The 11310-nt window shown below is 40.6% G+C and overlaps 1 protein-coding gene across 1 annotated transcript in view; it reads left to right on the forward strand.

Annotated features, from left to right (window-relative positions):
- Positions 1-1545: 1545 nt before the first annotated feature.
- The window catches only part of ABHD17B (abhydrolase domain containing 17B, depalmitoylase), a 14473-nt gene continuing 4708 nt past the window's right edge, over positions 1546-11310 (forward strand). Inside the window, exon 1 of the mRNA XM_085313712.1 lies at positions 1546-2059. Within this exon, the coding sequence (XP_085169838.1) occupies positions 1593-2059 (467 nt within the window). The 5' untranslated portion in view covers positions 1546-1592. The remainder of the gene's footprint in view (positions 2060-11310) is intronic.

Genomic DNA, 11310 nt, shown 5'->3' on the forward strand with positions numbered 1-11310 from the left:
TTCATCAGGCTGTCTTGTGGTGCTTATTTACTACTCTACAAGTATGCTTTCTTTGAGATATTACGTGCAGTATATATTCATAGCTTGTAATAGGTTGGACACCGCTCACAAATACAAAATAATGATAGTTGTGCTGTGATCTATATTCAACAGTTCCTACAACAGTATTCTATGAAKCTTTTCAAAGGAGTTGGCAGTGTGTGCAGGCATGAACACTACACTTGTATACAAGCTAGAGGATTAATTTTGAAATCTAATCCAATATTGCAAAGTATTATAGTTAGAAGTAAGATTTTTCTGTTGTTGCTGGACTACGCAGGTATTTCTGAACCAGCGCAGATGTTATAGCTAGCTTGTTTTATTCCTGATCATAGACTCAGATCTAGCCATTGAAGATGGCACATCAAGCTATACGAGTGTTACTGTTTGTATGATCTATTGAGAACTGAATTAGAGACCTAAGGATAGAGTTGGGATGGAAAAACTGTTTAAGCTGAAATATCAGACACCTTAGCATCAAGAAAGGAAGAAGAATGCTTATCTTAGCTGTGCTCTGTAGCCAGCATGGTTCTTGGTAGACTTCGTCACCCCTTCTTCCTGTGAGCAAGTTACCAACACGTTTTTCTTCCCTACTCCTTAAGAGGGAAAAGTGCCTCTCTGACAAAGYAGCTGTGTCTTTATCAAGCTTGTTTCAGGTGTATATGTAGTATTTCATTATTATCACTATTATTCTCCACCTTGTTAACCAGTACCTGTAATTGGTATTGTAGGTTGTATTAATTTGTCAAGTATCTGCTGATACAGTGTTTGGGTGTGGGATTTTTTTTTTTAACATAGAGTAAAAATAGCCTTATTAAAACAGATAATATTGACGTGATCTCAATTTCAAATCGTAAGGCAGGAACCTTGTCTAATAACTTCTGTCAAGGGCTCAGAAACACTGGTGCCAGGCAGTGTGAGGAGCAGGTGAGAGTTTATTGCTGGATTTTAGCGTACTGAAGGTCTCCAGTACTCTGTAGGCTGGTAGAAGTACCTTATTTTGCTTCCTAAAAATTTGGATCTTCATGCACCTTTCATGCTGCTGATACTGCTTGCAGAGGCCCATTACTCTTATTTTCTCTCCAGTTGGGAAGCATTTTAGTGATCCTTGGCTACAGAGATCTTCATTGCCTTCATATCCTGCAAACATGATAGCATATTTTAATAGTTCTTTAAAGAGATGTATATTTTTCAAGGAKGTGAAGACTTCTGTTACTGCCTTGAAGTAAAGGGCTTTATTTCCTCAAAACAAACTCCAAAATTAATGCTTGTTCTTGCTATGGATAAATGTATTTCRATTTTCAACTTTAAAACTGACAGGGTGTTAGAGTTAATATTTTTCTTTCATTTTGGATCAGTTAATAAAATCAAATAAACTTGTATAGGAATTTGTTCATATAACTATAGATACGTTTTGTTAAATGCGCCAGCTAAAATTATTCATTTGTTAGAGAGGCTAAGTTTATATTTTTCGTGAGTTTTTCTTTGTTCTTTTTATGGGGGATTGTAACTAGAAACTGATACCACTCTCTCTTCCTATTTCAGACTAGAAGATGAATAATCTTTCCTTTAGTGAACTGTGTTGCCTGTTCTGTTGTCCACCATGCCCAGGGAAAATTGCTTCCAAACTGGCATTTTTACCTCCTGACCCGACATACACACTGATGTGTGATGAGAGTGGTAGTCGCTGGACTTTACATCTCTCAGAGCGAGCAGACTGGCAGTATTCTTCCAGAGAAAAAGATGCCATTGAGTGCTTCATGACTAGAACAAGTAAAGGTAACAGGATTGCCTGTATGTTTGTGCGCTGCTCGCCTAGTGCCAAGTATACTTTGCTCTTCTCGCATGGAAATGCTGTTGACCTAGGTCAGATGAGCAGCTTTTACATAGGACTGGGTTCACGGATTAATTGCAACATATTCTCATATGATTATTCTGGATATGGTGCAAGTTCTGGGAAACCAACAGAGAAGAATCTGTATGCTGACATTGATGCTGCTTGGGTGGCTCTTAGGACAAGGTAAGATATTACTTGCAATGTTTATTTTCCAGCATGCTTTCTGAATGGTTATACTTAATTTTTATTGGAATAGAAATACAGAATAGAATATGCTGTAGTTTAGGGATAATGTATACATATCAAAGGAGGTCAGTGATGTCTTATGCTAAAGATACTGTCGATGTTGAGCAGGACCRATATGTAGTGCTGATGTGCTGGAGAAGTTGAAAAAGGATGAAATTTAATAATGTATATTTCAGTCTTGCTTGAATGATTAGAAGATAATCCTAATTATCATAGTTTGTGATGAGGGTGAGAGAGCTGTTCTTCAGATACATCCATCATCCATCAGGTATTTTTTTGGTAGGGATAATAGAAAGGCCATTACAAGAGACTGTSATGAGACTGGGTCAGAATTTCTGTTTAGTGTTCTGGTCACCTTTGTTTCAGGATTGAGACTACTAGTTCTAGCCTTTTTAGATTACTTTCCTTACAAAGCTAAAAGAGTTTTTGTCCCAGAGGTTATGGGTGATCTGCATAAACACCTTATGTTGGAAACAAAGAATAAGAATCTGAATCAGTGCTGTTAATTTAGATAAATTAAAACTGAGCACTAAAAAATTTGAAACTGGAAGGCTGTTTCCAGATGTCTGTATTCTAAACTCTGGTTTGGGGGAGATAAAATGGTAAGTTTAAAAGGTTGTGGAAGCATTCTCTGTTACAGGTGGGAAATCCAGGCACCAAATACATATAGCACTGAATGCACATTTCTAGAATTTGAGAGCACTTCTTTACCATGTTTTCATCCATTTGAAAACAAAGCTCATTTCATTTTATGAGTACCAAAATGCAAAGATTATTTTTGAAAATTCCCATGGTATTGTATATTTTGCAATAGAAGAGTTCTGGAAAACGGAATTTAATATTATGTGACTCATTATGGTTAGATCATTACAAGTTGAGTATACTGTTTAATAACATAATAGCAGGGGTTGGACTTAGTRTAGGAGCTTGCATAGAGATTCTGTAAATCCTGGGCCTGGAAGTTGTCACAGTGAATTTAGAACTTGATCCATGTCATTCTAACTACTTCTCTTTTCCTTGAGGGATATCCCTTTTCAATGTTTTAAATACACATACTATCTTACATTTCTCTTAAATTGCCAGGGTGTGATMCCTTCTTTTGAAGGAATATATCTTGTTTGTATATTAAAGCTGGGGGAATGATTATAATTGTAAACGTCATGCAAGTAGAAGGGGCTCAGTATATAACTCAGATATTCTAACATTTATATTCTGCAGTTAGAATAGTTTTGGATATTTTTCTTGATTGTACTGGAAAGTTAGGCTGTAAATAAGCATCCACTCTATCAGCCAGTATTTAGAACAGATGCATTGGTGACTGTGGCAGGTGATCTGGAAGATAGACAATTGGCAAAGTACACAGTATTGTGTACTCCACACTGGCCACACACCACATTGTTTTGGTCAGTCTAAGTTGTTTTAACGTACCAGTAAAACAGAAGCAAAGTAGATGATGAAACTTACTCACTGGTTTACGTCATTTTACAGGTTCTGTTATGTGAACTGATTGGTAATTTTCCCTCCCCAGTAATTTCTATCTGAAGACCTAAAAGGTAACATGACTGCAGGTTGCATCCTTCCCTCCACCCTTGAACAACCCATAGTGTACCTTTCTCAGTCAAATAAGATTATTGATCACAGTAGTCTGCTGTCTGAATATGCCTGTGATACAGTCAATTTAAGTATGTCCTTTGAAGGCCCTTGTGAGGAAGGCACTAAATATATTTTCCTTTTATTTTCTTTTCCCTCCTCAAATCAAGAATGWTTTCAAACACATTTATTGCCTGCATTTATTTTTTGTGTCAAAATCACCTTTACAAATATATGATTCTATAGAGTAGATAGCACTTTGGTTGGTCTGCTCAATTTGTGGATTTCTCAAACCTGAACTGACTTTTTTCATTGATTAAAAAGTGTTTGCTATTACTAGTTTCCTCTGTGCTACTTTCAACAACTTTCCAACTGGCAGACTTTTGTTTTTATTTTTTATTTTTATCTTAATTACTGAATGGAGAGGGGACAAGTTAAGCATATGACTTTGCAGCTGCTGTTTTCTGGGCATGCATCACAGTTCAGTTACCAGCCCATGGTATTCTCTGGAGCCCTGAGACAGTGCTCAGCTGTGTTTAACTACTTAATGAATATCTTGACCAAAACATAGGCTTTGAGCTTTTGCTGCAGTATTGATTCACTTTTCTAGCATAGCCTGTTCTGTTAGGATTACGCTGGTGCCATTTTTAACCTTTATGATGTCAAGTGTTCTGCAAGAAAAACAAATTAATTCTGTGGACTGTTTGTAGGATAGAAGTTAAGTATAACATTAATTCCTTTRAAATTTGTGTTGATGGCATGAGAGAAGAGATGGCTCCTAGCTTTCAAACCATTCCTCCTGGATTGTTTGGTGGAACAAAGAAAGCAGAGAAATTGCCTACATGGGAGGTTGATCACAGCCACCCACAGCTAACTCCATTCCCTGTTGTGAGAAATGGGCTCACAGGACCTAACATTAAAAGATGTTTCTGGGACAGTTGAAATACTGATGCAGACTTAGTTCTTCAGACAACACAGCTGCTTGTGATGGAGACATGTTACATGTCTTAAGTGGTACTTTGGAAGGACAATCCTGGTACAATTTTCCAGTGGGGACTGGAGACCCAAGATGGAATAGTCTGTGGACTAAGAATAATATTCAGGGTGCTAGTGAGGTTAATGCAGGCTAGTGAGATTAGTCTGTACTAACCTTACTATCACTCTGAATATTATTCTTAGTTCTGTTTCTTAACTTGTGTTAAGAAACCATTTTCTTAAACATGGTTGTTGTAAGGGTATGTGAATATTGTAATTCACATAGATGTCTGTATGAAAACTGATTTGGCAGCTAAATACTTCCTGAGTTCTGAACATACAGAGACAACATGTTAATATCTTTTTTTCCCAACCTTGAGTGCAAGTGTGTGTGTTTACAACCTTGCCGTCTACGTCTCCCCTATCATGGGATGATACAAAAGCTGCAGGTGAAGACATTCTTTTGCTGACTGTCATAGTTACATGGTGTTGAAATGCCAGTAGTCATATGAGGATACGCCTGTCTTTTGCTGTCCTGTTTTGTGAAGGCCTTTGATGACACCCTAGCAGGATAGAGAGATTTAACCAGCCCCAGGCAAATCCAAGGTGAGTAGTGCTCATTGGGAAACCTGAAAGCTTGTTAGGGTTGCCTCATGAACAGATTTAGCTTTGAGAAGCCAAGCACCTTTGTCATTTCTGCTTACTGTGGACTGTGTAATGCTGGCAAAATTAAAAAGAGTAAATCTCACTATCAAGTTGATGTGTTGAAGTGGACAGAATATACGTAACTTAAATACAATACTACTAAGGCTTTTCTGATGTTAGCTGAAAGTGGTTTTTTTGAGAATTTGTGAATTACATAATTTTCTTTTCCATTTAAAGTAATTTCTTTTTTGCTAGAAAGAAGATGGAAAGAACTTGAGCGTTTACTTAAAACAGTGGGGAAAAGTAGACTCAATTTATCATAAACACATGTCTTTCCAATAAAACAGAGGTACTAGTAACACTGTAAAGTTTAGAAAAGGCCAAACAGTTATGAAGAAGGTGAAGGAGGTGCAGTTTGTTGATCAGTGCATGTGTGGTCTGTGGGTTTGTCTCTCTTAAAACGTAAGTTTCCATTTTCTTTCTAGTGATTTTATACGTTGTATATGCAGTAGGGGAATATGCGTCTGAGTTTAGGAAGAGGTATATATTCAAATTTTACTCATGAAGTGGAATGTTGGTAATTAAAGGTGTGGAAGATATTTGTGCCCTTCATGTCTTACAATTTACAGCTGTAGCGTCATATGCAGTGCATGACAAAAGGTCCTGAAACACGCATTTAAAAGTTCCCTAGGATATCCGCTTTTGTTCCAGGAGTCCAAGCCTTGCTGTCACTTGTTTGTGTATTGCAATAGCTTGACAGGTGGTGGCATCTCTAAAACATCTCTTCCACCTCTTTGTTAGTGGAGCCCGAGTGATACTGTTGAAAATGCACCTTTTTAAAGAGATTGTACTGATATCTTACTTTGTTTTTGTAATGGAAGGAAGTCTTCTAGATTCACGGAAGTAGTTTAGAGGAAAAGAAAAAAGAAAAAAGCCACCAACCAACTGCTGTGGTCTCCCTTAGATCAAGAGCAAAATGATGTGTACTATAAGAACCATCAAAGTGTACTATGATAACTTCAACTGTTGTCTTCTTGTTAAAGGTGACTATAAAGTTCAGAAAACACTTGTTAAGAGTCAGACATGCATTTGTAGGTTGCATGTCAGTTGTAGGAATACAAGATATTTCCAATATGTAGGAAATAAGAGGAGGACTAGCAATAAGTGCTTTTTGAAAAGCTTGTAAAGGCCCTCTTGTGGCAGGGGCAAAAAATAAAGGAAATAATAAAGGAGTTTGTACTAGAGCATGTTGTCACAAACACAAAAATATTATTTTGTGCAATTGAACAATCTGTCCCTTGTCCTCCCCTCAAAGCTGAAAAGATTAGGCAATGTTATTCAGCACTGACTCCACAGCAAGAATCCATCTATATCTGGGTTGCCTTCATTAAGATTATCTAGGTCTAGTCAGCATGTATAAGCTTGGAGAAGAGGACTGTTACTGCAAGAGTAAAATTTAATTCCTACTGGCTTTATGAGTGGTCCTGTGTTAGCTTGTGTTCTGATACTAGGGATTGGTTTGATGGTACAGGTACAGTGGTATATTGCCTTGCTCCCTCCTTTACCTCACCAACAGCATGTCTTTTCTTGTTTGACCCTGAAGATAGACAGTTGTATAACATAAAGGAGCAGAAAACTGGTTGTTACCCTGATCCCAGAGGGATTAGTTCAGTTTCCTGAACTACCTGAGAAGTCCCAGTGAAGGGAAACATGTGGCAGAAGATGCGAATAGGAAAGTGGTTCCATTCTCTGTGGCAGTTGTTGGTTTAACAATACTATTAACTTGCATTTTTAGTGCTCTGGTAGGGAAGAATGCTTTCTGTGGACACTAGCAAATTTGTGTCAATAGACCTATATAAATATTCTTCAGGTTCCACATCCTTTCCTTTCAGATAGTCCTTAGGTGCGTAAATGTAAATGATTAATTGGGTGTTTAAGGGAATTGAAATCTCAGTCGCTGTGAGAAAGAGAAAAATGATGTGGCCACCTGTTAAAACTCTGGAAAATATCTGTCCAATTTTTCATGCAAAAATCACTCCAGAATAACGTAGCCCTRAAGAAGATTACTTGTGTCAGGACAGACAGGTCTTTTGCTTGTTTGAAGCCATAATGGACCTTGCAACAAAAAGCCAGGAAGTAGCTGTGCATAGCACAAGTTTTCTAAGATTACTTGAGTGGACAATAGTGTTTACATTACTACTATGATCAACTTTCAAAGATATCAAAGGTATCAAAGATATCAATGCTGAGAAGAAGCTGGGCATGCCTTCAAGTGAAGCAGCTGGGCTGATGGAACTTGAGTCACTTAGGAACACCCAGAAGAAAGGATGAGTGATTATAGTGGGTGATTCTCTGCTGCAGGGCATGGAGGCATGCCAAGCTGGCATGTTGTCTAAAGAGGTTCGCTGCCTGCCAAGGCTCAGATCWGAGGTGTCATGGAAGGACTTCCAAAGCTTGTCCACCCCTCTGACTATTGCCACCTGCGACTCTTCCATGTAGGCACCAACAGTACTATCAAGTGCAACTTGGAAAGTAAATACGGGATTACAGAGCTCTGAGGATGGYGGTCAGGATGTGGCGATGCAGGTCATTTTCTCCTCAGTCCTCCTAGTGAGGGAAGGGATGGGAGGAGTAGACAGATACTCCAAGAAAACAATTGGCTGCACCACTGGTGTTAGCAGCAGAGTTTTGTTTTCTGTGACCATGGGATCCCGTTTGAAGACTGACAATTGATTGGGAGGGATGGGATCCACCTCACTAAATGGGGTGCACATATCTTTGACAACAGGCTTGCCAGCTTGACAAGGAGAGCTTTAAACTAGGAAAGATGGAGAAAGGGAAGAGTTACGGATATCATGCAGTCAGCAGAACAAGGCTGAAGTGGTGATACCTCCAGCAATTGCATGCAGCTAAAGAAGTACCTACAAGACAATATGCTGGGGAAAGCTCTTGCGCTCCTTCTGGGAAATCAGTATGCTCAGATACCTCTCTGAGGTGCCTGTATACCAATGCACACAGCATAGGGAATTAGAGATTTGTGTGCAGTCACAGGGCTATGATCTCATTGAGATTACAGAGACAGTGGTATAACTCGCATGTCTGGAATGTTGCTGTGGATGGCTAAAGGTCCTTTAGGAAGAACAGACTGGGAAGGTGAGGAGGAGGAGTCACCACCCTGTATGTGAGAGAAAAACTGGAATGTATAGAGGTCTGCATGGGGTAAGGATTAAGGGGCATATTAACATGGGCAATGTGTTATGGGCATTTGCTACCGACTACCTGATCAGGAAGGGGGAATTGATGAGGCTTTCTACAGACGGATAGCAAGAACCAGCCTCACAATCACAAGCCCTAGTTCTCATGATGGACTTAAACCAATTTGATATATGCTGGAGGAACAACATAGGAAGGCACAAACAATCCAGGAGGTTCCTGGAGAGCACTAATGATAACTTTCTGGCACAGGTGATGGAGGAACTGGTGAGGAGAAGTTCGCTGCTTGATCTTGTACTAATAAACAAGGAAAGGCTGTTTGGAGAAATTGGAGGCAGCCTTGGCTCTGGTGACCCTGAGATGGTGGAGTTCTGAGGATCCTATGAGGAAGAAGTAGGGCAGGAAGTAGGATCACAACCCTGGACTTCAGGAGTGCAAATGTTGACCTCTTCAGGGATCTTCTTGGAAGAATCCCATGGACCCTAAAGGGAGGAGAGGACCCAGAGAGCTGGTCAGTGCTCAAGGATCACCTCCTCCAAGCTCAAGAAGGGTGCATCTTAGTGAGCAAGAAGTTGAGCAAAGGGGGCAGGAGACATGCATGGATGAACAAGAAACTGATGGCAAAACTCAAACAAACAGGAAGTGGACAGAAGGTGTAAGCTAGGACTGCCCACCTGGGAGAAATAAAGGGCACTGTATGCAGGGATGGGACTAAGAATGCCAAGACCCATTTGGAGCTCAATGTGGCARGGGATGTTAAGAGCAGCAAGAAGGACTTYTTTAAATACATGAGCAGCAGGAGGAAGACTAGGCAAAATGTGGGCTGACTGCTAAATGTGGCAGGGGCCTTGGTGACAAAAGATATGGAAAAGACAGATACTGAATGCCTTCTTTGTTTCAGTCTTTACTGCTAAGACTGGCTCTCAGGAATCCCTGACCCTGGTGACCAAGGAGAAAGTCAGGAGAAATGAAGATTTTCCCTTGGAGGAGGAGGACTGAGTTAGAGAACATTTAAGTAAACCTGACATTCATAAGTACGTGGGCCTTGATGGTGTGCAGTGCACCTATGAGTGCTGAGGAAGCTGACGGACATCATTGCTAGGCTGCTGTCCATCATCTTTGAAAGGTTGTGCTGATCAAGAAAGGTGCCTGAGAACTGGAAGAAGGCTAATGTCACTGTAGCCTTCAAGAAAAGCAAGGAGGAGAACCCAAGGAGCTACAGGCCAGCGATCCTCACCTCTATCCCTGGAAAAGTGATGGAGCAGCTCATCCTGGATGCCATTTCCAAGCATATGAAGGATGAGAAGGTGACCAGGAGTAGTCAGTGTGGATTCACAAACAGGAACCAATCTGATAGCCTTCTATGATGGAATGACTGGCTGGATGGATGATGGCAGAGCAGTGGATTTTGTCTGCCTTGACTTTAGTAAGGCTTTTAACACAGTCTCCTGTAACTTCCTCATAGACCAGCTAAAGTATGGGTTAGATGAGTAGACAGTGAGTTCTGCCRTTCAGACAGTTCTCAGTCCAACTCGCAGAATTGTGATCATCAGCATAGAGTCTAGTTGGAGKCCTGTAGCTAGCGGTGTCCCCAAAGAGTCAATACCAAGTCCAGTCTTATTCAACTTATTCATCAGTTACCTGGATGAAGGAACAGAGTGTCTCCTCAGCAGGTTTGCTGATGACGCAAAGCTAGGAGGAGTGGCTGATAGACCAGAGGACTGTGCTGCCATTCAGAGACCTGGACAGGCTGGAGAGTTGGGCAGAGAGAGTAACTTACAAAGTGCAGCAAAGGGAAGTGCAGAGTCCTGCACCCAGGAGAAATAACATCATGCAGCAGTGCAAGCTGGGGGCTTATCTGCTGGAAAGGAGTTGTGCAGAGAACCTGGGAGTCCTGGTGGACAACAACAAGAGTGAGCCATCAATGTGCCCTTGTGGCCAAGAAGGCCAAYGGTATTTTGGGATGCAATAGGCAGAGAATTGCCAGCAAGTCAGGAGCAACAGGTCTGCCCCTCTATTCAGCCCTGGTGAGGTCACATCTGGAATCTGTGTCCTGTGCTGGATTCCAGAGACCTAGAGCTGCTCAGCAAGTCCAGTGGAGGGCTGCTATGATGATGAAGGGGCTGAAGCATCTCTCTGAGAAAGGCTTGGGCTGTTCAGCCCAGAGAAGAGAAGACTAAGGAGGGACCTTATCAATATGAAGGGAGAGTGTAGAGAGGATGGGACCAAACTCCTTTCCATAGTGTCCAGCTGGGCACCAGCTGAAACATGGGAAGGTCCATCTGGACATAAGGAAAAAATTCTTTACTCAAACAGGTTGCCAGAGGAATTGTCAAGTCTCCTTTGTGGAGATACTCCAAAAAACGTCTAGATAGGGTCCTGGGCAACATGCTCTAGGTGACCCTACTTGAGCAGGGGGGTTGGACTAGACAATTTACAATGGTCCCTTCCAACCTCAACTGTTCTGTGGTTATGTGAATAGTTCTTACAGCATATCTTTGAGCTCTTATCTGAACTGCTACTTAGAGCATTAACTGTTACTTCCCCTTTCTTTAGGATAGTCTGTAGTTCTAAGATACTGTTAAAGAGAACAGTTACTGCTGTTTTTTTCTTGATTTTGACACTCCTTAATGTAGGAGACCAGGTCTGTAGCCTTTCTCTACTAATAATTTTCCACTAAGCTTCTTGGAGTTTATCTGTCCAAAAAGAAGAAAAGAAATTACCAACAGCTGTTTTCAAGCAGTATTAGCTTGAAAAGTGGTATT

This window comes from Rhea americana, unplaced genomic scaffold, assembly GCF_003343005.1.
Source record: "Rhea americana isolate MKP2758 unplaced genomic scaffold, rheAme1 scaffold_11, whole genome shotgun sequence".
Lineage (NCBI taxonomy): Eukaryota > Metazoa > Chordata > Aves > Rheiformes > Rheidae > Rhea > Rhea americana.